This window comes from Zalophus californianus, chromosome 14 (genome assembly GCF_009762305.2).
Source record: "Zalophus californianus isolate mZalCal1 chromosome 14, mZalCal1.pri.v2, whole genome shotgun sequence".
NCBI classification, from domain to species: domain Eukaryota; kingdom Metazoa; phylum Chordata; class Mammalia; order Carnivora; family Otariidae; genus Zalophus; species Zalophus californianus.
Genome location: NC_045608.1, coordinates 57,261,636 through 57,289,025, shown reverse-complemented (window position 1 = coordinate 57,289,025; position 27,390 = coordinate 57,261,636). Strand labels below are relative to the sequence as shown.

The 27,390-nt window shown below is 49.9% G+C and overlaps 1 protein-coding gene across 4 annotated transcripts in view; it reads right to left on the bottom strand.

The window, feature by feature from the left end:
- FHOD3 (formin homology 2 domain containing 3) overlaps positions 1–24,645 on the bottom strand; it is a 450,944-nt gene extending 426,299 nt beyond the window's left edge. For all 4 annotated transcript variants that reach the window (XM_027576518.2, XM_027576519.2, XM_027576520.2 and 1 more), the window contains exon 1: positions 24,481–24,645. In XM_027576518.2, coding sequence (XP_027432319.1) covers positions 24,481–24,645 — 165 coding nt within the window. The remainder of the gene's footprint in view (positions 1–24,480) is intronic.
- Between the last annotated feature and the right edge of the window lie 2,745 nt (positions 24,646–27,390).

The window sequence follows — 27,390 nt, the reverse complement described above, 5'->3', positions numbered from 1 at the left end:
AACTGACCTTTTCAGATTTAGTCCTTAGATCACTTTCTAATAACATACATACCAAAAACCTAGAACCAGGATGGAAAACTTATCAGAAAATAATTAGGGGACCTGGGTGGCTCAGTTGGTTAAGCATCTGCCTTCGGCTCAGGTCAGGATCCCAGGGTCCTGGGATCGAGCCCCACATCGGGCTCCCTGCTCAGCGGGGAGCCTGCTTCTCCCCCTGACCATCTCTCTCTCTCCTGTGCTCTCCATCTCTCTCACTCCGTCTCAAATAAATGAATAAAATTTTAAAGAAAAAAAAATTTAATACCATAAATCTGAGGCAAAGAAAAGTAAAAAAGAAAAGTCTGAGAAAGTGTTGGAAGGGGCAGTGGCAATGACTTCAGGAGATACAGAATTTATTGAGAGCAGGATCCTAGCCAATGAGTGCTTTTCCTCTCCTCAGGGAGAAGGAATTCAAACACATTCTCATAATCTAAAAAGAAGGAAACCCTGAGGAAGGTGGAGACCCATCACTGGGAAGGCAAGCAGGATGATAGTGACTTCCAGGCACCCTCAGCAGAGCAGACTCCATGGAAGATGACAACATCTATCTGAGCCAGTCTCTGAAACAGGGAGGACTTGGGGAACTGGAAATAGCTGAGCACCGGTGTGGGGGTGCAGAGCATGGCTCAGTCAGAGACGAGCTCAGGCTTGGGTGGAGGCAGCTGCATGAGACCAAGTTATCCCCTACATCTCCAAACCTATCTTCATGAATGTATACTGCTTGGGGAACACAGGAGGATGCCATGTTCCAGAACCACCTTCCCTCAGTTCACTGCAGGGCCCACTGCTTGTGCAGTCATGTGGCTCTAGAAAAGAGGGATACTGCAAAGGGACAAGAAATGGCTGGTGGACCGATGGGTCAGGGGACAGTGGGATGGAAGGCAGGCTGAATTCAGGTTGTGGAGGGCCATGAATGTCAAGTTAAGGATATCAAATTACTTAGGTCTTTGGCCACAGGATCCAAAGCACAGCTCTTCTAAACAGACCATCTTTCTGCTCTCCACTCAGCTCAACACAGTTCTCTCACAAGCACCACGGCCAAGGCCACAAAAGACGGGGTGTCGGCAGCAGCACGCAAAGCAGATGGGAAGCAAAATTTAGAACACAAAGTCCAGCAATGGGGCACACTGTCAAATTCTTCCCTTAGCACCATGGCAAAGACACGAAAACAAAAGACTGCCCTGGATGGGATCATCTGTGAGGCAAGATCGCAGATAATGAGGAGACTTCAGAGAGCATGTTTTATTACTCACAAAATGCAGCCCTTGCTGGGTTGGGGGTCACCGCCTCAGGCACATCAGGATGCTTCTCCCCACCCCTCCTAGCATCCCCGGGCAAAGCGAAACTCTTTTTTTGGTATATGTGCTGCCGAAGCGAGCACAACGTGAAACTCTTGATCCCAGCAGCAGAGGACCCAGCTTCGCCACCGGCCTCAGTGCCTGTTTCCCAGTTCCCACCACTCCTGCCCTCCACCCCAGCCCTATGTCCCCCCTCAAAAGGAAGAGAGACCCAGCAGCAGCCCGCTCAGGGGAATACTGTGAGAGTGCTGAAATCTTTTCCCCCAAATACTTTCACCCCTCAATTATAACCTCAATCACGCAAGATCATGATTGCCAGTTTAGCTATCTTTCTAGATTAGGAGTAACTGGCAGACATGTTCCAATACCTCCCCGGATATTTGGTTCCCATCTGAGACTCAAAATACACTGACTGCATTTCTCAATTTGCTTGAAAGCCTGGTAGCTTGACCCCAGCTCTGCTGATCACCAGGACTCACTATTGCGATCATGATTATGGATACACCAAAGCCTGATTCGAAGGCCAGAATGGAGGCCTGGCCCCCCAGGCTCTGCACCAACTGGCCTTGCTCATCCCACTCCCCTCTCCAAGCCTCCAACCTACTCTCCACTTTCCCACTCTTCTACACCCATATCTTCTTTCCGTCCTTGACTACCTCCTATCTCCGCCTTAAGGCCACCTCTGACCACATCGGCCTGACTCCCACAGGGGAAGGGACCCAGCCAGGGACTCCCAAGCCGGTGATAAAAACAAGAAAGAGAAGCAGCAGCAGAAGTCTCCCTTTCCCTGAGTGGGCCAAGCACCATGCTACATGCTTTCCAAGGGTCGTTTCATTTAAGGATTGCAACCACCCTCTGAAGAAAAGCACTATTATTTCCACCTTATATACGTAGAAACTGAAACTCAGAGAGATTGGAAGCATGTCCATGGGATCCAAAGGCTTGCTTTAAACCATCATGCTGCAGTAACAGCCAAAGGAACATTCACGAAGGGCACCTACATAGCCCGGGGCAGGGGCGAGGGTGGCAGGCTGCAACGTCCGGCAGCCTTCCCTGGCATTTTCCAGGCAGCACTAAGTGCCAGTGGAATGGATGAGAGAGTTAACACCAGAACTGACTGTTGAATAAGATGAGGATGACCCAGCCAGGAAAAGGAGCCGCGGCGGGGGGGCGCGGGATGATGGCAGGAAGGCAGAAGCAAAGGCAAGCAAGCTTGAAGCAGCCAGGAATGTGAGGAACTAAGGCAGCCGGCTTGCTGAAGCATAGAACAGGAGACAGAGAATGAGGGACAAGCCCGGACAGCGGGGACCTACCAGGCCCCTGAAGGCACACAGGCCCTCAGGCACTGGTGATGACCAGTAACAGAAGGGAGTGGCCGGTTGGGCCCTGCAGCTCTAACTCAATGTGCCTGACACCGAACCCCCCAAACCCCCCTATGAAACCTGCTCTTCCTTTCAGGCCCACAGGCTCCAGGACAGCCCCAGCTCCCTACTGGGGCCTCCACTTCACCTGCCCCTTCATCCACCCGCCACACAGCCGGAAGTGGGGCCCAACCTGGGATGCGGCAGTGAAGAAAACTAGCACGATTCACTGTCCTCCTGGAGGTTTCCCAAGGACGTCTCTCTCTCTCTATCACCCTCTTGGAGGAAGCAGTGCGTCCCCTGGCCTGCTCTCCTGGCCCAGTGCACCCCAGGCTCAGGGTGGAAGGTGGGCCATCTTCTGGCCACCCACCGCTCTTTCACCTTCAAGGGTAGAGCCATGCAGCCCACCCTCCCTCCTCACCTGTCCTCAGGACCCTGGCATCAGCTCACAATCTTCCCTCCGCCTCTGTGTCTGCCACCCTCTTAGAAGAACCCCCCACCTCAATGGCCTAGTACCCCGTTCCTCAGCAAGAAAGAGGGGAGAGGAGCCATGCTTATGCTGGATCGCATTTACCAACCACACAAACTCACATCCAGAAAGTTGGCAAATTCACAATCTTCTGCTTTTTTGTTGTTATTTGGTGGGGAGGGCGCAGAGGGAGAGGGAAAAAGAAAGAATCCCAAGCAGGCTCTATGCCTAGCGCAGAGCCCGATGCAGGGCTCGATCTCACGACACTGAGATCATGATCTGAGCTGAAATCAAGAGTCAGACGTTTAACCCGCTGAGCCACCCAGGTGCCCTTCACATTCAGACACCACCAAGATACAGTGTCCTAGAAGACAGCAAGGCTTTGCTGTCTCTCAGGCACTCCCACCCTAGAGAGCATCCAAGAACCCACGGCATCACCTGTAGCTCTGCACGCTTCCTCGTGGCTCACAGACACAGGAAACAGAAAGCCCACTCGCCTCCTCTGTGGGTGGGAAGCTGCCCTCCCTGTACATTCACCACTTGGTTGTCGGGCACCTTGCAGGAAGGGTGGACGGCCCTGAGCTCTGCTACTGGGCACTGGGCCGTCAGGCCCCCAAAGGGGTGTTTGCTAGTTCCGCACCCTCACATCCCCTGCACCCGGCCCAGTGACTGGTGTTCACTGTTTGACTTAAGCTGGGGGAAAAAGCAACAGTTCGATAGATTCCGAAAGCGTGATGGTCTTAATGAAGGTTAGCCGCAGCTCCATTCTCAGGGAGCCCCCAGCCAGGAGAGAAAAAACAGAGAGATTAGTCCACAGCCCCATTATCCAGAAACTATGGAGACTGAGCAGTGGCCTGAGAAGGCCCGGGTCCCTCCATCCCTGCCTTGCGCACACGCACAGAGGGGAGCACCCATTGCGAAGCATACCTGCCTGCCCTCCCACAGGCCACACATGGGAGCACTGAGCTCAGCGAAACCCGCAGTGGCGGGGATGGGCTCAGGTCAATGCTACATAGATTATGGAGTCACAGCACTTCCCACTGGACACCTGGAGACGCACGCCGACTGGCACCAGAAAGAACGACGATGCAGAACCACACAGTTGGAAGCAATTCTGTGCTCTCACGCCGCACATCTACAGGTAAAAAGGACTGCTGGCCCTCCTCGTGAACAATGCCAAAAACTGATGAGGGGATCTAGAGAAGAGCTACAAGCAAGGACCACTGGGGTCCGGTCCAGCTTTCTCATTTTGCAGATGAAGACACCGAGGCCAAGAGAGCCCGGCACAGATCACCTAGCACACGATGTCCCTTGCTGTTTTGTTTTACTTCTTACCACTCTCTCTGCAACTTTGCCGCTAGAATATACGCTCCAAGGTCAGGATGTCTGCCTGTTTTGTTCACTGTTGTTTCTGCAGTGCTTAAAACAGAGCCTGGCACATCGCAGGCACTCAATAAAAACGTGACTACCACAGCTAATGACCCACAGTCATGAGCAACCTGCTGTGAGGACATCATACTGCTTCTCAACATGCTGCCAGTTATTGGTCCAGAAGGATTCACAGGAGCCTCACCTAAAAACACCCTACAAGGAGCCGTGCTGCAGAGTGACGGCGTGTCGGGGTGGGGTGGGGGGGTGGTTTATGCAGTTTGCCTTATCAGGTCAGTCCCCAATCCACCGATTATTCTGAGCCTTATATAAACTGATTGGAAACACTAATGACATCCAAGGCCCTTCAATCAACGATGACTGATCAGTACGACCAAAATGCACTGTGGGATATGCAGACAGCTCCATAAACCCAAAGAGCTGACCCTCTCCCCATCAGATGGGTTTTCAGCCCCAGTGACCCATGCAGGAGAAGGAGAACAACGCCGCGTCTGCTGGTGAAGAGCTGAAGTGTGGCCGAGCCCTCTTGAGGAGCGCCCGCTCTCTCCCATGCAGAGCCTGGTCCTGGGAGGGCAGTGGGCAAAACCTCTCGGTGTCCCCTCACAGATTCCTCCTGCTTTGGCCAGCACTCGTCACCAGACAAATACTGCCCAGAATAACGGAATTTAACCTGTTTAGACTTTGCAGAACTGCATACACCAATTTAGCAGCGCTCACATGTTCTGCTTCAGGGACCAGGCGGGCCAAGCAACTTTTGTAAAATGAAAGCAATGGTTCTCCAAGAGTGCCGGGGGGAGAAAAGAGGCTTACGGACACCAGAGCCCTGAGACACAAAGAGCTCTTAGCCGGTGAGGCCCCTCCCTTCCCGCTCCTCAGCCTGGGATTAGCCCTTGTCTTTCTCGTGGCCGCTTCACCCACAACCCAGGGAGAGAGCTCACCGAGGACGAGACGGGGGACACACACCGAATCAGGAAGCCAAAACCATGTTTCCCAAGGTCGGGGTGACGACAGAAGTGGTGGGCCGTTTGCCGGGCTGAGCGCTGCTGGTGTTCGCTGGGACATCGCAGATCAGAGTGGCCTCTGGGCAGGCCGGGCACAGAGCGGGGGCTAATGAGGCTCACATGTCAGCACAGACAGGTTCTGGCCTTGCACTGAAGTCCTCCCTCCTTGCTGACACCAGGCCAGGCCTTAACCCAAGCTCTGTCCACAAACACAAATGTTAGAAGCGAAATTCAAAATCTCAGGATGCACCAGAGGCTTAACCCCACGTCCCCTCAGAGGAGCCCCCCACTTTCATCTGAAAGGGGAGACTGGTGGAAGCTTCTGTACACTGGATGAATGAGAGAACCAAGAGGCTCAGGGTCAGGTGGATGTATCAGGGGGCGAAGACTTCAGTCATAGGAGGCAGAATCTAGAAATACAGAGCTCTTGAGTGGCCAAGGACATGGGCAGAGACCAGGAAACCGAGAGAGAGAGAGAGAGAGAGAGAGAGAGAGAGAGAGAGAGAGAGAGGAAGACTTCTCAGGGAGGCGACCAAGGGACATTGTCCTACACATCTTGACAGAAACTAAAGGGGCTAATGAAACTGAATATAGGCCAATCATAATTTCCTACATAAGCAGAGCCCCCAGCTTACCCAGGGGTGGCATTCAAAAGTTCACCATGACTTCGTGTCTGGAACTCGGAATGCATTTTTCATAGAAATAAAGTGATACCAATGGTGAGGATATCAGGCCAGACTGTCACCATTGTGGCCTATAAAAATGCTTGGCAACAAGGCCCACGCTTTATTCTTCTTCGATTTCCAAGTGCACTGCAGAGAACCTGACAAAGGGCAAAAACTCACGTGGATGTAGGGTGAGTGAAAGGCTTCTGTGAGCATCGGGCCTGATTTCACCTTTCACTTCCTTGTGTATTCCTAGAGAAGCATTGACATCCTCATTTTTTACAGATACTTGGAGAATCACACTGAACTCCCCCTATTTAGGGCCTTTACCTGATTTATGTACTATGATATCCTAAGGAAACTAAGTATTCCTAATAACCCCACAGAATAGAAAGAGGGCCTAAAGGTAGGTCCTGCTTGTGCATTCCAGGCAGGTCTCCAGGCTGGGAGCTTGATTTAGTCAAGGACAAATGGAATGTGCAAGAAACCCTGACGAATGGGGGTCTTCCACTGAGGGCCACCTTGAGGCCTTGGGAACTTTCTGGATGCTGAGCTCTCCCTTAGTAAAGAGAAGGTAAAACTCATTAAAACCAGATCTTGGGGTGCCTGGGTGTCTCAATCTGTTAAGCGTCCAACTGCTGGTTTCAGCTTGGGTCATGATCTCAGGGTTGTGAGGTCGAGCCCGGCACTGGGCTCCACAATCAGTGGGGAGTCTGCCTGAGGATTCTCTCCCTCTGCCATCTGGCCACCTACCCACCACTGCTCACTGCATCTCTATGATGATCAAAGTGCATTTTTCATACTCTGAGATCCTCCAGTGCTGCCTGCTTCTTCAGTGATTTATGGTATTTTGCCAACTGATAGAATTTCTGATGATCTGTGCCCTGGGGGGTTTGAAAATGGTCCCCACACAGCGCTGTCACAGGTGCTGTCCCTCTGTAAGGTCATGGAATGAGGGTACAGGGTGAGTGCCGGGTGACGTCACAGCTCAGGGTGATGGGGCTGCAGGGGGACCCCAGGGCTTCACCTCAGGTTAATCCCCAGCAGGGCCTCTGAAGGCTCCAGAATAAAGAATTGTCAGATACCTACAAACAGTGATTTTTAAACGAATGGTCCTTTCTCTGGGCAGTGTGTGGACAGGTTCTTCTACTCTGAAGTTCAAGACTCGAATAACAAATTCTTCTGACAAGGGTAATTTGCCTAATAAGTACAAGCCCCCTGACAGGTCTGCCCAGGAGAGTGCCAGGTCATTCTCTGCCAAAAAAGCAATCCCACTTCTAGGTATTTATCCTAGAAAACTGAAAATGTATGTTCACACATAATCTCTACACGAACATTTACAGCAGAAAAGGCGGTAGGACATACTGGCTAAGACATTAGCCTCCAGATCAAATGTTTATAGCGGCCTTATTTGTAATCACCAAACACTGGAAATAACACAAAAGCCCTTCAAGGAGTGAATGAATGACCAAACTGGTACATCCGTACAATGGAATACCACTCAGCATTAGAAAGGCATGAACTGTTGATGCACACAACTTAGATGGGTCTCAAGGGCATTATGAGGAGTGAACGAAGCCAGTCTCTGACGGCTACATACTAAATGATTCTTTATATGGCCTTTGGAAAACACAAAACTATAGGGAGAGAGAACAGACTTGTGGTTACCAGGGATTAGGGGTGAGGAGCTCTCCCGTATCCTGTAGTAGCTACGATAACCTCTGCATGTGTCAAAACTCCTAGCTTTGCACACCAAAAATCCAAGTGAATCTGACTATGTATAAATGTCTTTTTAAGAAGTTCACAAATCTTTGACACTTTTCACCATGTGACAATGGTGTCTTGAACGGTGGTCAGCCTTGATGACTTGTTCAAACACGTAGAGGACCAGTGAGAGGGACAGAAGAGGGGAGACAGCACCCTCCTGGTCTCCATCTGGAGCCCTGAGCTGCCATGGAAGAAGTCTAGCTCCCTGGAAGCCGCCATACTAGAAACCCATGAAGAGACCCAAGAGATAACAAGACCAGAGAGATAATGAGAGAAGCCCAAGGAGCACCCAGCTCTTGCATCTGCCCAGCCCAGGACAGCCTTGCAACCGAAGAAGCCATAATAATCTGGCTGCACCCTCATGACAGACCCTGAGCCAAAACCACCTGGCAAGATTCTCCCAAATTCCTGGTCCAAGGACACTGTGAGAGATAATGTGAATCCTTTAAGCAACTATGCTTCAGAGGGACTTGTTCGCAGCCATGGATGACCAATAAAGGCACACTTTTTGAGCAACTGCCGTGTGACAGACACTTCTTCACACATTATCTTGCTTGTTTTTCCTTCATTTCATCATCTACTGGGCACTTTCTATATGCCAGGGACTATCCGTGGAATGGGGCAAGAAGTGCCGAGAGCCAAGAGAATCACCAGAATGGGAGGGCTGAGAGACGGTGGTCAGAGCCAGGGAGAGCTTGTTGGTTTGGGCAGCGGGCCCGATATGGTCTGTTCCTCACAGAGGCAGCGAGGGTCTGTGGGAAGATAATAAGACCCGATCTCGACACCGTGCCCGTTCAGCATCTGTGGGACATCCCAGGGGAGCTGTCCAGGGGCAGTTGGGTCGTTGGCCTCAGGACCAAAGAGAGTACTGGCCTAGACAAAAGAACGAGGGGGTTATCAGCAAGCCCTGGGGGCCACCCAGAAAACGAGGTCATCTGTGAGGAGAAGGCATGGTCTTGAGACAAAGCCCTAGGGAAGGCCAACACTCAGGGCAGGAGGACACTGAGGACTGAGAAGGAAGGAAAGGCAGGGGAGTCTGTCACTATCGAACTCAGAACAGCAGAATTCCTCCGAGGGGATGACCAGACCCGGCAAGCACTGCTACGAGGTTAAACAAGATAAAGACAGAAAACCGTCCCCTGCATTACAGACGGAGCACCTTAGCGAGGGCAGTTTCACTGCGGTGATGGGGCGGGAGCGAGAATGGGACAGGAGGGAGAGCGAAGCAAGACAGCAGAGCTCGGACAAGGCCTGAGATGCTTGGCGGGGAAGGTAGACTCTGGATCTGGGGGCCAGGGAGGAGGGTTTTCCGGATGACAGAAGCTTCAGCCCATCCACATGCTAAAGGAACGATCCCAGAGGGAAGCCTAGGCAGAAGGTACAAGGTGGGGCCGGGGCTGCACTGTCTCTGTGGTCCCAGGTGTGGGGGGCAGCTGGGGCTAGAGCTGCTAACGTGCAATGGTAGGATCTTTTTCTTTTTTGTCCGCACAGCCCCGTAAGGGAAGATGCTATTGGGCCAAGATCTTAGGAGAGGGACCATGGAGTGCGCAGGCTTGGCTAGAGCTGTCACCCACCGCGATTTTGCTGACCCCTGGTTTCCTTTATTTCGGTTACTGTGCTGGCCCTCACAGAGGCTGACCCTGAGCAGACACCCCGTAAATGTGTGTGAAAGAGAGGAAGGAGGGGGAGGCCCTGGAGAGGGTCACATCTTAAGCCTTGTTAGCTAACACCTGCACTCACCGGGAAGAGCAGTGACCAGGGGCGTGGGCAGCAGGAGACTGTGCCCTCCAGGCCCAGGCCAGGCCCGTCCTGTGGCTTGTCCCCAACCACCCTCCTCCCCCCACACATTTTTCATCAGCCGCTTTTCAGGCACTGCCTGTCCATCCCTCGCCTTTCTTCTCTCTCCAGTTTCTTCCTCTCCCCTTTTCTTTGTAATCATTCCCTTCCTATATTTCCATTTTTCTCTCCTCTGTCCTTCCTTTTCCCTTATGTTTTCATTACATGGAATGGAAGTAACTTCTGAAACGGTTTTGTGTCACTGACGACAGCCCAGTGTGCCAGGCCAGCCCCTCGGCCCACCCCTGTGGGCCCCCCCCCCATATCGGGGACCGTTCTCACTTGCCCGGAGCCAGCCAGACCTGACACCCACCCCAGGTCCCATCCACGTCTCACCTTTCCATTCACCTACTCAACCCTTCCCACGCTCGCCAAGAGGCTGTCTGGAATGTGAGCCCACGTAGATTTTTCCCACTTCCGACATCTCCATAGCCCTGGCCGCCTATGTCACACGTAGACATGAGTCATATGCTGCCTTGTCAATTGTTACTTCACTCTTTGTTATGTCTATGACTGATTTCCCCAACCAATCCTAACCGTAAAGGAGATGACTTTCATGGCTGGAGATCCACAGCCTTGACAGAAAGAAAGCTTCCCACTTAACCAAGCTCTGCGCCTCAGGTCTCAGAGAAATAATCACCAACTGGTTACATATAATGTCTATGAACTCAGCTGAAATCCCCTCCTGATCGTGTTCACTCCACAAATTTCCCTGGGTGTCCACCTATGTTCCCCATGCTCATCTCTGACAGACTGAGGCTGAGAGTCCTCACTGGACAGAGTGTTCGGGGCCTGGAGGACAGAAGACGTGGGCCAAAGTTCTAGCCCTGCCACCCTCCGAGGGGCTGTTCCTGAGCATCGGTCATGAAGCCAACCTGATTTTAGTTTTCCCATCTTGGAGATGGAACCCAAATATCCCATCTCGGGGTTGTGTGAGGATCAGCCAGGCAAACCTATGTCCCAGTGCCTTATAAACTGCACAGACATGCCGTGGTTCTATTGCTGGCAAATTCAGTGATGAGTCACTATCCACAAAAATGCACCCAGTTCTGGGAACGAAAAACCACTCATATCCTTGACTATTGTTCCGGACAGGGAGGCCAAAGCTCTTCTTTCCTGCCCCCAAATACACGGTGCTACTGACCTTGAATGGAAGACCCCCAGAAGGACTGGATAACCTCTCCCACATCCAAGCACTGGCCACTCAAACACTAGCCACTCGGATAGCGCCAGGTCCTGCAGAAGCCAGGGGGTTGGTGGTTTCTGGAAGCTGTGATCAGGAGCCAGCCTGAGCGCTCCTGCAGCCTGAAACTATGATCTGATATGGCCAAGGGGTAATATATCCTTGTGAGTTGAGTGTCATCACCTGAAATAAAACCTATCCAAAACCCCCAAGGTTGGCAAAGGGCTGAAGCTTCCTATGTGGAAAGAAGGGCAGTTGGACTCTGCCGACACCACTCCAGTCTCCCAAACCCACCTTCCTCTGGGGACTTCCCACTAATCACAACGGCAGTGGCCTCCCCAGCTTCAGCGACCCTGCCCCTCACACAGACTCACAACTTGCCCTCCACACGGCTCACCATGGGCAGGAACAGTAAACAAGGCTGTGAGGAAGGCCAGGAACCAGGCAAACTGGGACATCTGGCCCATGAGGCGACACTGCTTCTCCATCTTGCACTACAGGCCTCAAATCTGGCCCCATGGAGGAGACCTCATTACCCAAATGCAGCAGAGCCCCAGGCTTGTGCACACCCTTCAAGCCCAATAGGAGGTGCCACAGACAGGACAGTGAGCCTTCTTTTGCCGGCCCCAGGCTTCCTATCTGAGATCCTAGCACAGACCCAATGCGTAAAAGACCAGAAAACAAGGTTTTGATACATGGAAGAATTGGTTCTACTTCACTCACCTGCCATTTATGGGGGACATTGTAACATGCAAATCATGTTTGCAGACCAAGGATCTGAGGAAGGATCTTGAAAGTTAAGTCTACTCTGTTGTTGCAATCATCATGATATAAATATATACTGTATTTTTCCACTTAACATTCTTTCAAATATTCAAAAATTATTTATTAGGGCTTACTATGTGTCAGGCACTATGCTAGGAACTCTGAACCAAAAGGTAAGTTAAAACATCCTTCCTGCTCCAGAAGGGTTACCCCTGGTGGGAAGATGGGAACACAGTGTCATGGGTGAGGGGGCGCATGGAGCACAGCCCGTGTGGGTCTGGGGGTGGGCTGGGAAAGCCCACAGAGGTGACCCTTTGAGGCGGTCTCAGCTCAGGCTGGAGGGCTGAAGAGGCGGTCCAGGTAGAGGCAAGAACCTGAACAACCACCCAGGGCAGCCTATGAGGAGAACTGCAGGCATTTTAGCACAGGGTTTGGGAGGGGCAGGGAAGGAAGGACAGTCAGGGACCATGTGGGAGCAGCAGACCAGAGGCCAGGTCACAGAGAACCCTGAGTGACCCTGTGAAGAGCTGGGACTTCACCAGGTTAATTGTGGGGAGCCACCAGAGTGAAGAAAGAGGAGGCAGGGAAATGGGGGTCGGGGTGGGGGGACAGGTCAGAGAGCTGTTTTCCAGAGCCCGGAGTCCAAATGAGAGCCAAGAAGACTCAGGAATGGAGAGGAGGGGACTGGGTGAGAGCAGAGGAATCAAGTTTGACTCACAGTTGTCATGGCATTTGTAATGAATGAGATGCAGAAGAGGGATGTGAGCAGGTCTGGGAGAAGGAAGTTACTCGTTCCATTCTTGACATTTCTTAGCTACATTTCCATATATACAATTTGATGATTCATGTGGGTTGTTATGGACTGAATATGTCTCCCCAAAACGCATATTTTGAAGCCCTAACTCCCAATGTGATAGTATTAGGAGGTAGAGCCTTTAGGAAGTAATTGGGTTTAGATGAGGGTGGGGACCCATGATGGGATTAGTACCCTTATAAGAAGAGGAAGTTAAAGGTATAAAACCACAAAAGAAGGAAGGATGGAAAGAAGGAAGGAAGGAGGGATGGAAGGAAGGAAGGAAGGAAGGAAGGAAGGAAGGAAGGAAGGAAGGAAGGAAGGAAGGGGAGAGAGGGAGACACCAGAACTTTCTCTGCCATGTGAGAACACAGCAAGAAGGTGGCCATCTATCTGCAAGCCAGAAAGGAGGACCTTACCAAGAACCAAATCTGCTGGCACCTTGATCTTGGACTTCCAGCCTCCAGAACTGTTGAGAAAATAAATGTCTGCTGTTTAAGCCCCCCAGTCTATGGTATTTTGTTATAACAGCCTGCCCTAGGATATTTTTATTTATTTAATAGCTACCCAATATTCTTTTTTTTTAATTTTTTATTGTTATGTTAATCACCATATATTACATCATTTGTTTTGGTGTAGTGTTCCATGATTCATTGTTTGTGCATAACACCCAGTGCTCCACGCAGAATGTGCCCTCTTCAATACCCATCACCAGGTTAACCCATCCCCCTACCCCCCTCCCCTCTAGAAACCTCAGTTTGTTTTTCAGAGTCCATCATCTCTCCTGGTTCGTCTCCCCCTCTGACGTACTCCCCTTCATTCTTCCTCTCCTGCTATCTTCTTCCTTTTCTTTTTTCTTAAAATATGTTGCGTTATTTGTTTCAGAAGTACAGATCTGTGATTCAACAGTCTTGCACAATTCACAGCGCTCACCGTAGCACATACCCTCCCCAATGTCTATCACCCAGCCACCCCATCCCTCCCACCCCCGACCACTCCAGCAACCCTCAGTTTGTTCCTGAGATTAAGAATTCCTCATATCAGTGAGGTCATATGATACATGTCTTTCTCTGATTGACTTATTTCACTAAGCATAACACCCTCCAGTTCCATCCACGTCGTTGCAAATGGCAAGATCTCATTCCTTTTGATGGCTGCATAATATTCCATTGTGTATATATACCACATCTTCTTTATCCATTCATCTGTCGATGGACATCTTGGCTCTTTCCACAGTTTGGCTATTGTGGACATTGCTGCTATAAACATTGGGGTGCACATACCCCTTCGGGTCCCTACATTTGTATCTTTGGGGTAAATACCCAGTAGTGCAATTGCTGGATCAAATGAATAGCTACCCAATATTCTATCCATAATAAAACATAATATATTTAACATCTCCCTTGTCATGGGACATTGAGGTTTTTTTTTAGCTCTTCATTATTAAAATAATCCTTGAATATCTTTATACGTATAGCATTTTTATATTTTTTATTTATCTCTTCAAATAATTCTTGTAAGTGGGGTCACTGGGTCAAAAATAATCATTTTTATGATTTGTATGTGTTGCCAAGTCTCTAGAAAGAGGTAGGGTCATTGACTACGCCACCTGCAGCATATAAAGTGCCTCAGTTTTCTCAAAGCATTAGCAGCTAATGAGATGTATCTTTGTCTTACTAACACAATGCTGTTACTTGTATGCACACAATGTAACCGTTCTAAGTTTAGCTTTGACTTTTAAAGTATAGTCATGATTTTGTCCCTCAAAATAGCGAGAGGCAATGGGATACATACACATAATTTACCAAGGGTTTTAACAGTCTTCCCTGAGTCCCACCGGGTGGCACTTCCAGAATTCAAATGTTCCTCTCCGTCGTGACACTAGCTGCCATGTTGGGACAAGGTCACCTTGGAGCTGGGCTTCACAACTTAGCCTAGTTCTTTCCCAGCCCCCCCATCGGAGGGATCATTCAGGGACCACCTTTCCAAGCATCTTCTTAAAATGGGGGAAACTGCTGCCATCCAAGATAAATTCTTTCCCCTTCTTCTCAGCAATTGAACCCCTAGGAAGTCATCTTAAGGAAGTAATCAGACATAAGCAACAAGGATTTTCTTTCTGCAAGCATATATATTGCAGCCTTATCTGTATTTTTATATTGCCAACTACCTAAACATCCAATGGTTCATTCATTCCTGCATTTGTTTAATGAGTACTTATTAAGCACCAAGCATGGGACAGATAAACCTGGAAGAGACAGCCCTTTCCCTCACAGAGCAGGGAAGCAATGCTTCCATGGACCACAGTACGTGCACAGAACGGATCACCATGCCATCATTAAAGATGATATGCTCCGAGAGCATTTAATGGCTTGGGAAAGTATTCATAATATTATATAAATGTATATATAAATATATATAAATTATATAAATATAAATTCATAAATTATATAAATATTATATAAAATGCATAGATACTAAAATCCTGGTAAGACACAAAGTGATAAGAGTCATTTGGTTTCCTTTGGGTGGTGAGAAGAGTGGTTTTTATTTCTTCAGTGTGCTTTTCTGCAGTTTCCAGATTTATCCACGTGCTCGTTCTCTGATGGGAATGGATGCTCTGGTCGTTTCACATGGATAGACTCCTTGCCTCTTGGCCTTTCTCTCCTTGAATCCAGCTTTGCTGATGGTAACCTCACCCTGGCAACGTCACTCGGGATTCCACACACACAGTTTAAGTTCACAGCCAGGTGGAAACGCAAGTCTGAAGGCGGTTTAGGGTACCAAGCATACACAGACCAATATAGAGAATACTGACTTAGGTAAGAAAAACAGACCATATTACTCTGCGTTGACATGAGAAGAGAGGAGCTTTTCACTTCTGCCACGACAGGGAAAAGTGACGGGTTTGATACTTCCCGCAAACCCTTCTGGGCACTATCTGCAGGTCACAGCTCACTCCACTTACCAAACCCTGCAGTCATGGCCCTTCTAGCTTATCCATCCTATTTCCACCCTCTGAGGCACAGTCAATCGATAAATTGTCCAGACCCATCTCCATCCCCATCTGGGAAGATATGAAAACCCACTTCTGCAAGTGAAAGTCAGGAACAAGTAAAGAATAAATTCTAACAAACAGAGCTCAAAAATGGAAAAGGCTCCCCGTGAAGGGTGGGGCAACTACTCACACTCATACTAGATCACGTGGGCCCGAGGTTTTACAGAAGGAACTTCTGCATGGAAAGAGTTTGAATGAGACCACTCTTCCTTCCCTCCAGCTATGAATGTTATCACAATATGCCCATTCAACAACCATTTACTAGGCATGTACTTTGTGCCAGGCACTGTTCTAGGCTCTAGGTCTACATCAGTAAACCAAACTGACCATAAGACCAGCCAACCAACCCACCCAGCCTTCATGGAGCAATGGGCCAGCCACTCAAGGGCTTTGGAGTTGACCCTGAAGACGGGGCTGAAGAGTGACGTTTTCTCACTCTTTCTTCTTTTTTCTAAAGATGTATTTATTTGAAAGAGAGAGAGCATGAGCAGGGGGAGGGACAAGCAGACTCGCCAACAAGCAGGGAGCCCAAGGCGGGGCTCCTTCCCAGGACCCTGAGATCATGACCTGAGCCGAAGACAGACGCTTAACCGACTGAGCCACCCAGGCACCCCCTCTCTTTCCTCTTTAATGGGTCACACAGGCCCTTTTTGTAAGTATTCCTTCACATTAAAATCCATCAAAGGGACCCTCTTTCACCATTTTTTCCTATTAATGCCTATGTTGCAAGGCAAGGAGAGAACGTCCACCCCAGCAGATATCAAGACTTACTATAAACACAGTCAGTAAGACAGTGGGCTGTTAGCACAAGAACACACTGCTAGACAATGGAGCAGACAGCCCAGCAACCCCCCTCTGAGGCTGTGGACACATGTGGGTCAGGGCAGCACCACTGAAGACTGGGCTCCAAGCCCCCCACATTCTCTGTGACTGGGATATCATCAACCTCTGTCTTCAGTCGGCCACTTTCCCAGGGAGTCCAGCACCCGTGTGCCTCGAGCTGCACACAGCCTGCCTAGTGAAATCAGAGAACCAGACAGAAGTCCCCTCATAACTGTTCACAAGGGTTGAAAGCTAGGTTTTGGGGGTGTAGCACACTTAACAATATTAAATTTCATTTAATTAAATTACAACAGGAGAGGGGAAGGAAGCACTGTTTAAGCCAGTTGTCTCAACCCCAACACCATCACACACATGTGTTCATGAGCTGTGAGGGACTTACCTTTGACTCTGGATTAATAATTATCATGAGGGGAGGACTGGGGAAGATGAGCTGAAATCACAGAGAAAACTAAACCAGCACTAAAGTGGTATAAAATGTAAGCGGTATAAACTCCTTTAGTCAAAACTCTGGCCAGTAGGAACAGGCAAAGTGAATGGCTGCAGTACTGTGTGTGACTCCCACTTAGCCAGAAGGACCTTCCTCCTGGTTCTCTCCTCCAAGGACCCACTGCTCCATCTTGCACCTGCTCTAAACATGTCAGAGTCTGGCCACTCAGGAGCATCTGCCCTTCAACTCATCTGCTATGAGCCCCAAGCCGCTCTTGGGATCCAATCACAAGATCGGCCAGAAGATGCGTCCATTATATCTTCTATTCTGAGAACTTCAAAATAATCTTCGGCGTGTCCTGTGCACTGTGGTGAAGACCCTGGCATTTCATTCGCTGCCATAATACCAGTGCACGAAGAACCAGAGTAGCCTATCAATAACAATAAAGTCTTCTTCTGGGTTTTCTTCTTTCCAAAAATGTTAAAAATACTTGATGAGTAATCAACAAATCCATTTTTCTGTGTTCCTTTTGCCAAATCTAGGAGCATTGTACTATACTGAATTGCAGATTGCTTAACATTTTCCCTTTTTCCAATGTGTTAACAATTTTGAGACATTTTTTTCCTGATATTAAGTTCTAAACATTCCCTCCTAGAGCACAAAATTTTAATTTCTGGTTACAAATCTAAGTGGTAAAGAGGAAGTATGTTCCCAAGTTGTAAATAGATACAATGTAATGCCATTTGTTACTATGTGGCTCTCAAAATAGATCAACTTCTGGGTATATAATTTTGCTCAGGCATGGTAATCTATTTTTTTAATGCTCTATCTCCCCCCTCCACAATAGCTAATCCATAATGGTTTAATCTGTCCGTAGAAATCAAAAGCTGCCTGTAAGAACGCCAACATATACAATCAAATGACATTTTCATATACAGGACAGCATCACTGCCACGCATTGCATTCTGGGATGCTGTCAAGGTGGAGGTAGAGGGAATTGAGTAAGACCCTGGGTGTAGCATGAGACCAAGTCACAGGCTCCAAGAGCCACTGGGAAACTGAGTGCCTTTATACTGGTATCATTAATTATAGCCTTGGCAACATCTCGACTTAGTGATAAAAATTTAGGGGCATTTACTGAAGCTACACGTATAATATCTCTACCTTAACCCTTCCTTTACCAAACCGAGAGTCAGTGTCTTGCTTCATCATAAGAACTGACTGAGCCTAGAAAGATATCCCGAACATTAAAAGACTGATGTCCTACACTTGTTTTTCAAAGATCCTAAGGAGAACACAACCATCAGGATGGGAAGAAAAAGGTCAGTGGAAGCACAACAACAAATTTGCTGATGACTGGCCATCTCGGCCATAGCAAACACGCTCAGGACACCAGTGACACTTAACGAAAGGACTCGGATCCCAGAGGGAACACTGGAACTCCTAGCCTAATGTTTTAGCTCTTTTATTTAAAAAGTTCAAAAAAAAAAAAGTTCAACATATGCAAAAGTACAGAAAATAGTATAATGACCCCTCATACACCCATAATCCAGCTTTAACTCATGGTCTATCTTGTTCCCCTGTAAACTCACCCACCTACTTTCCCCTCACCCAGGATTATTTTGAAGCAAATTCCAGACATTCTATAATTTCATCTATAAATATTTCAGTATGTATCTCTAAAAAATACAAACGTGCCTTTAAATATAACCATAATATTGTTATCACACTTGAATAATTTTTAATATCAAATAAATTTATTTTTATTAATTTAAATTTAACAAATTTTAATATCAAATAGTCATTATTCAAGTTTTCCCAATGACTTCAAATATTTATTTACTGTGTATTGTTCAAATTAGCATCCAATTAGAGCCAATACACTGCAATTAGTTGTTGATATATCTCTTAAATCTCTTTTAATCTAAGGTTCCCTTCTATCTTTTTTTTTTCTTTGCAGTTTAATTTTTGGAGAAACTATAATTGCCCACAATCTGGATTTTGCTGATTGCACCCCTGTGGTGAGGTTTAACATTCATTGTAACTTAATTTTCCCCACTCTTTCTTACTTCGTTCAGGACAAGATCCAGAAACACTTCCCAATAAAATTGCCAAAAAGGCAAAAACAAAAACAAAAAGCAGTCTGCTTGTCTCTGTAAAGGGGCCAATGTTGACAAACCCAAGATTCTGAAAATGTCCCTGCTTAGAAAGCCAGGTTACACCGGGGACATTCCTGAGCCGGCCACAGGCACCAGGAGCATCACCCAGAGATGAGGCGTGGAGGGTGCCAGGAGCAGTGACTGGCAGAGGGCAGAAAAAGTTCTCGAAGTGTTCAAAGTTTCCTCTGCACAGAGAAATAAACCCTGGAGGAGAAAGAAGGCTGGGGGAGGGGTGCTCAGCGTCGGCCTCAGCATGTTAATCAGTTTTAAATCTGCCACCATTAAGAACTAACATTTCAGAGTCCGGAGGGGGGAGGGCGGAGGCAGTCCTGTTGTTTTCCAGAGGGACCCAGGTTGGGCTCCGAGGACAAAAGGCACAGACTCCCAGAGCTTCCAGGCTGGAAGGACTCACAGAGCACAACCATTTAAGTCACAGCCCTGTGACAGGCAGCCGCGTGTGAAGGCAGTGCAGTCGGCCCCCCTCCCCCACCTGCGCTTCCCCCTGCCCGGAGAGCATGTGCTCTGCTGGCTTTCTAATAATGGGACACAGTTGGCTACAGGCTTTGGAGTAAAAAAAAAAAAAAAATACTTGACCTTAAATCTCAGGTCCTTCACTTAAAAGCAGTGTGGCCTTAGATAACCTGCTTAGCCTCCCCATGCCTCAGTTTCCCCATCTGTTACCTGGGGATACTATTGTCCACCTGCTACAGCTGTTATGAGGATGAATGAAGTTATGCATGGAGGCCTACCATGTGGTGCCCGGCGCGCTCCCATTATATGTCTCCTTTCCCACCCAAAGACTTCTGCCAGTCCCTTCCAACCCAGACCCTTGCAGGGAGCCACGACAGCACCTGCGGGACGTCTGGCTGGGTTACCGATGCTGGCTGTGGCCATGCATGAAGCAAAGCCAACTGACCCATAACGAGTTCAATCCCATGATCCTGATGTCAATAGCCCGGCTCCAACCAACTGAGCTAATTATGGTAGAGTCAGATTCAACCCGGCTTGCACAGAGATGCTCTTAGCAGTTCATACAACATTCTTAAACAGTTTTGTCCTAAGATGCTCTGTGACACAACACACTTGCCAACTTTACCCGTGATCTCATCTTTTAAAAATCTTAATGTAGCAAACAGATGTGTCCCTTAAGAGGATTAAGGTAGAAATTCATTACAGCAATAATACCAGTGGATTTGTGTTCTATAACTAACACCGATCAATCAACTTAGGGCACACTCCATCTTAGCACTAGTCAGCTGCAAGAGAAACATGGGAGAACTGAACAGCCAGGTCTTTTCCCTCAAGGAATTTATCTGCAACAGGGGAGACAGTCAGAGCCCCCACCTACTGAGAGCCTGACCTAAATGACCTCTAATCCAAGCCGCTTCGACTGTATTTGTGCACAGGAATCACCAAAGCATGTTGGGAAAGAACTCTGGCAAATGGACGGGCTGCCTGGAAGGAAGACATCCAAGACATAAAAGTGGAGTCATTAAGAGCTCAGACCTGGTGTCAAATGCCACCTCTGGAACTCCCCACTCATGTGACCAGGGGAATTTCGTCTGCTCTGGGTCTCTTCTGCTATGACACAAGAGTCCACCAGTACCTGATTCATGGACTTGGTGAGATGATGCACGTCTAGGATGCTCCTTGTCTCAAGGAGCACTAAGCAAGTACTTAGAACACAGTCACTATTATCACTCCATTCTGTCTAGTCCACAAAAGCACCGAAATATCTCCTGAACTAAATTACTGTCTTCATTGCCATTTTAACAGGTAGGCTAGTTATCACTTTTTTGTAAAAATATTCTCCAATTCCACTTTTGTCTATCAAAAGGAAACAAAAATCCTTAGCCTTTTGTATCAATCAATCTAAACACATGTAAATTTTGAAAGCCTTATGATTTACTAATTCTACTGTATAGATTTTTCTAAATTAGAAGTCCTATCATTATAATTCTTTAAAACACTAAACCAGAAACAAACACCTATTTATGCAACATTTGAGAACAAAAGGCCTTACATACACAGGCCAGATAGAACACATAACCACCAAAATGAACATCTCCCCAGTGAGAATACAGCGTCTGTTTTGACCTTTTTGTAATCAAACTCATCATTAATTTAATTATCTTCACTAGAACTACCAGCAGCTTGAGAGAAAAAAAAACAAAGATAAAACATAATAAGCATAATATATCGTTTTTGTCCAAGATGATACTAGTTAAATGAACAACTAACTTCTAAAGGAGTCAGCAGACATGATCTAAATTAATATGTCATTAAGAAAAGATGCACACGGGGTGCCTGTTGGTTAAGCGTCTGCCTTCAGTTCAGGTCATGATCCCAGGGTCCTGGGTTGGAGCCCCACATGGGACTCCTGCTCAGCAGGGAGCCTGCTTCTCCCTCTCCCTCCCTCTGCTACTCCCCATCTCTTGCCTCTTGTGCTCTCTCTTTCACTCACTCTCCCAAAAAAATAAATAAAATCTTTAAAAGAAAGAAAAGAAAAGATGCACAGACTCCAGTCTGGGCTGGGAAGGGCCTGAGAGATTATCCAATTCACAGGTTCCCAACACAGGAAAATCCTAGTAGGGGGGCTGTACAAATGAGAACCCTCCGCAGGGCCTTGTAGATGCCGGTTACACAGGTGTGTTCACATGGTGACCATGCCCCCAGCTGCTCATTTACGTCCTGCACACCTTTCTGTCTGTGTGATCTGTTTCAAGCAACAAAAGTTTACTCCCGCAGGGAGTTGCATGTGCTGGACGGCTGGGTACACCGAGGGTGTCTGCATGTTCCACGGTCACGCTTCTCCGTCCTCTCCATCACACAGGTCGCCCTCCCACAAGAAACTCCCCATCTTGCCAAGGCCAGGCTCAACCTGGGAGAAGCGTTCCCTGTGGTATGGGGAGCCTTACTCAAGGCAGGGGCCTGGAGTGACAGCCTGCCCCCTCCCTCACTATCCCCTAATTCACAGCAGGGTTGGTAACTATCTGTTCCCACCTCTCAGGTGAACTCTACCAGACCCAGAATTCTGCCTCAAGGCTCTCACTCATGCTTGTAACATTCACCTGCCCCAAGCCAAAAAGTACCTGGCACACAAGGGCGATTTGGTAAGCTCCCCAAGTTAATGGGACGGAACCCCCCAGGAGGTGCTGCTTCTGCCCACAGCCACACAGCTGGTCCAGGGAGCAGAGGGGCCCTGGGAGCTCAAGACACACAGCCTGGCTTGAATCTCAGCTCTCTACTCCTAGCAGAGAAACTAGGTGCGTTCAGTGCTCTTGGCCTCAGTTTCCTCACCTGCAAAATAGGAATCCTAAAAGCATCCACTTCACAGAGGTATGCAGTACTCAGTGAGACTGTGCACTCACATCCCTGGTGGTGTGATATGCCAAGTGATCAAAACTCGTTCGCTCTTTCCATCACAGGGGGAATCATCCGATTTTAAGATTCCCTGCTGGAAACTAACAGGCATTTTAAAACATGAATGTGCACCTAGGCACACAAATGCCCTAAGTTCTGTTTTACAGAACCCTGGCTAACAGAATCAGCCAATCACTCAGCTCTAGATGTGAAAAACAATGCCAAACATCTGAATATACTGCAGGGGTCTTTGGGCAAAAGATGCTGAGACTAAGGCTGACTGGCTGCCAAGACAGGGAGTCAAGGGGTTCTATGGGATACCTTCTGATTCTGCTTATTCTACAAAGAACCAGAGGACACCTCAGAAAGTTCTGTGAGCCAGTGCAATTTCAGTGCTGCGGCTTCTGGAGGCGGGAGGGGGTGGTGATGCAGGAAGCCAACGCTGGAGCATCAGGATTTCCTCCTGCCAGAACAGCCCAGGGACACTGGATCAAGACTACGGGGCTATTCCAGGGAAACATAAAAATGTACTTCAGCTTCCAGCTTGAAAGGTCAACCTATGTATATAGGGTTTGAAATCCAAGAAAACCACTTCAAGGTCATAGGGCCACAATTATGAGCCTTCTGTGGTTTCAACAAAAGATCACTGTAATCAGAGATCATAATGAATGGAATATCATGATGCCAAAAAAGCCCTTCGAAACTTTTAACTCAATCTACTGATTAAGAATACCCAAATAATTTACAAAAGTGATTCTGATAAACTGAATTCACAATACATCATTCTGTCCCTCCATCTCCCAATTCAACCTGCTCTTATGACCAGAGAGATTCCCCCAAACAGTGACTCTTATCCATTCTGCACCAACGTGGAGAGAATGAGATAGAACTGCCCCATTCCTCATTCCTGAAAACAGGTTACTAATTAAGTAGGGAGGGAAAGCATGGATACACTATGAATAGAGGGAGAAAAACAGCACTGCCAAAGTTCACCAGTTTCCACATACAACCTCCCTCTCTTCCAAGGCAGGTGAACATCATACAGAAATCTAAAGAATTTTGAAAAATCAATTTTGTTCTTTTTGGTATCAGGGGTTATCTCTTCCAAATATTTATCAATGTTGCTCTTCAAAGAATAAATCATCTCCAAGCTTTGATATGAACCCTAAGCAAAAAATGTGCTGGGAAGTAATTATTCAAGGTGCAATCTGTTTAAGTAGGAGGAAGGGCTCTCCTGGGTAACTAAATGGTTAGCTTTCAATGCCCAGCTCTTTGCAACAAACACACACTTTGCAAGATGCCTGTCCTCCTGCAAAGGGTTAAAAAAGAAGAATAAGAAAAGAAGAAAAAAAGCCTCTGTCGGGTGGACTGAGAAGCCATTCTTCCCAGGGGACACTCATTTCGGGCTGCGAGGCTCAGGCTTTGTGCGAGCGCCGCCCCTCCGCGCCCCCGCCCCTCCTCCCACAGCGACTGCTCCTCCAAGGTTCCCAAGGCCACCTGCTTCTCCCGAGAAAAAGGGACTACTCGGAGCGCTATCTCAGTGCGCTGTCGGCGTCCCCGGCGATGCCCCGCGGGGAAGGAGGAGGAGGTGTCCCCGGGGAAGCATGCTTTGTCGCGAGGGTCGCGCGGCCGCCCGCAGCGGCCCCAGAGGCCTCAAAGGTTTAGACCTGAGTCCCCGGGGCCCGGGTTCTTTCCGCGCCCCGCTCAGCGTCGGCCCAGGTACCAGGGCCGACCCCCGGCATCCGAGCTCCACCCCGCCCACCCAGCCGAGCTAACGGCACGGCGCCGGGGAACCTTCTCCATCCCGCCTGCGGCCGGCGCGGCACCTGCTCGTCCCCGCCCGCTCTGGGCCGGAGCGCGGGGCTGTCCTCTCACGCCGGGGAGATCCCGCGCCAGCCGGCGGATGCCCGGGGCCCCTCTGCCTAACGGGGAGGGGGGAGGCCTGCCCTTGGGCGCCTGTCCCGGGGGGCCGCGCCTACCCCAGCCTGCCCGCGGCGCCCTCACCCCCCACGCGCCCCGCAGTAGGGGCTGCGTCCAGGGAACCCAGCCCGGACCGGTCGGCCGTACCTTGTGCGGCGCCCGCAGCAGCCGGTGGACCCCGGCCAGCTGGGTGCCGAGAGCGAGGTCCTCGCGAAACGTGAACAGCGGCGGCCGGCTGGGCTCGGGGAAGTTGGTGCTGTTGAAAGGGTCCGTGTCGTCCAAGAACTGCACCCGGCAAGCCAGCGTGGCCATGATGCATCCCTGCCCCTGGGAGCGCGGGCGCCGGGATCCGCGGGGTCGCGGGCCGGGACGCCGGGGTCACACCGCGAGCAGGGGAGGCCGCGGCCGCCGCTCGCTGGCTCGCGGGCTCCCAGGCTCCGGCGCGCCCGGCTGCAGCCCGGGCTCCGGCCGCGGGGGGCGGGGCGGGGGCGGGGCCGACGGGCCCCTCTGTCCCCTCCTTCTCCGGCTCCTCCCCTCCTCCGGCCCCTAGCGCTCGGCCGCAATGCCCAGACCAGCGGGACCTGCCGCGGGGAAAGGGAAAGGGAGAACGGCTCGCGAGGCCTCCGCAGCCCTGCGCCAAGCCTGCTGCCAACGGCGGCGGGGCGGGCATCCCCGGCGGGCTGACTCCGGCAGCACCCGCGCCGCTTGGGCTGCCCGCTACACGTGCGCCCCTCGGCGTAAGGAGCTGTACCCCTCCGAGCTCCGGGAACTGGAGGGAATAGCCATCCTATCTTACCCCCTCGGGGAAAGCGCTTAACCCCTTCCAGATGAAGGCGGCGGCGGCGGGCTCCTGCTGCCTGGATTTGAAAAACCCCAGCTGGGCGCCTGCAGGAGAGGGAGCCGGCCCCCGGCGGCAAGCGGGGTGGTGGCAGCCACCGGGAGCCCAGGCAGGGGTGACCGGGAGGTTTCCCTTGGGGAGAAGGAACCTTAGGAAAAGGAGGGTGAGCCGGAGAACCCACGCAGCTCCTAGCAGACAATCCCAGGGGGCGCTAGGAGAGACGACTGGAGCACTGCGAGGCTCTGCCCCAGGACCCCAGTGCCGGGCGTGACACCGGGGCCACCTGGTGGGTGCTAGTTGACCCTCTGTATCACTGCCTCCTCTTGGCCAATTCGGTCCCCCGAAAGCCCTAACTGGACCTTGTGGCGCCGCGGACCGCTGCGGACGAGGTCACCGAATTGCGGAGGGGCGGCGGAGACTTGGAGACCCGCTCGCGACCGAGGGACGTGGAAGGGAAGCGTTGCAGCCTGCACGCCGGAGCACCGGGACTCCTGTCCGCCTCCCACCGCTCTCCTCGCTGCTCGCGGGCGACCCCCTCCGTTTCTAATAAGAATTCGACAGTTCTCTCCTTTCCCAGGCGGTGGCCGAGTTGGGGGTTCCTCATACCTCATATCAGTACCCGGGCTAATAAGCAATCGCTCTTGACAATAGAGTCTGTTTACAAGGCGGCTCTGTGATGTCTTTCTCCCTTCCTTCTGGTTTCAAGAGGAAAGAAACCCTTGTCCCATACTTAGCCCCTTCATTGGCACCTGTTTTGTTTTGTTTTGTTTTTTTAAGTAATCTGTACACCCAATATGGGGCTGGAATTTACAACCCCGAGATCAGGGGTCGCATGCTCCGTGGAACGCGCCAGCCAGGCGCCCCATTCACCAGCACCTTTAGCCTTCCCTCTATCCATAGACTCTCCCTGTCACACATGCAGCACTTAACGCCTGGTCTTAAAATGACAATGATCCATGACACTTCTGCTCATTCCGGAAGAACTCCTAGCTCTCCTTACTTTCGCTCCTTACTTGCTCTTTGAATGAGTTCTCTGGGCAGGCCCTACACCAACTTCACCATCAACTCATGGCCAGAATACTAAACCCCCAAATTCTACTCCCTTGCCAGGGGCTTCCTACCCTCGCACTGTCATCCCCAACTCCCTCCTCACTGAGGGAGCCCACCAGTCTTTCTGGTCACCCCATTTCTCATCACTGTCCCAACATGAATCCCAGCACACCCTCTCGGGCCTTCTTGCCACCCACTCCCTGGACCTCACCTATCTGTCAGTCCTGGGCTGGCTTCTGCCCCTGCCTCATCTGCCCATGCCTGCTGACAGCGGGGCCACTCTCGGTGACCCATTTACCCCTTCTGCCTATAGATTATTCAGTACGGAAACTCATGTCTCCAGGACGAAGTCCTCCCCTCCCAGCACCCCCCCTCTCCATCTTCCATCCACATCCTCCCTCTCCTGCATCTCAGGAGATGATCAAAGCCTTGTTTTTCTCCTGCTCAAGGCTCTACCTCCATCCGGACCCTGAGTCCCTCCCTTCCCAATTGCTCTGGGGCCAGGCTCTGTTACTGAAGCAGCCCTCTTCTTCCTTCCTCCCTGGGCTCCTTCCCCTGAGAATCGGGGTTGAGTTCCTGGCATGTGACCAGTGCAGTCACACAGAGCCTTGTACTTAGAAGAGCCCCACACTGGCTTTGTGCTCTGCTGTTGCTGTCTTACAAGTCTTAATAATTTAGCAAACGGCCCCAACTTTTCACTGTGCACTGGGCTCTACAAATTAGGTAGCTGGTCCTGATAAGGAAAAACAAAACAAAACAAAACAAAACAAAACACCCAAGTGGTTTCCTTCTTTAAAACTGTAACTTTACGAAGCCTGCCTCTCACTGGCTTAACTCTCCTTCACTTCCTGACCAGCCTCTGAAAGAGAGAACTATATTCCTTCCTCGGCATCCTCACCAGCTCTTTGTTCCATGTCCTGTGACACCTGATGGGCACCTCCTGCTGTTCTGAAATCATCATTGCCCTCCTAACTGCCTCATCCAGGGGACATCTCAGCCCAGCTGCCCACTTTCTTGGTAGCATCTGTCACCATGGACCACTCCTTTCCCAAACTCTCTTCTCCCAGCTTCCATAGTTCTACCAACTCTGGGCTCTTCTCCTTCTTCCTCCTTGGCAGCTTCTTCCTGAGTCCCTCTGGACTCTGTTCCTCTCTTGAGAATAGGGCATC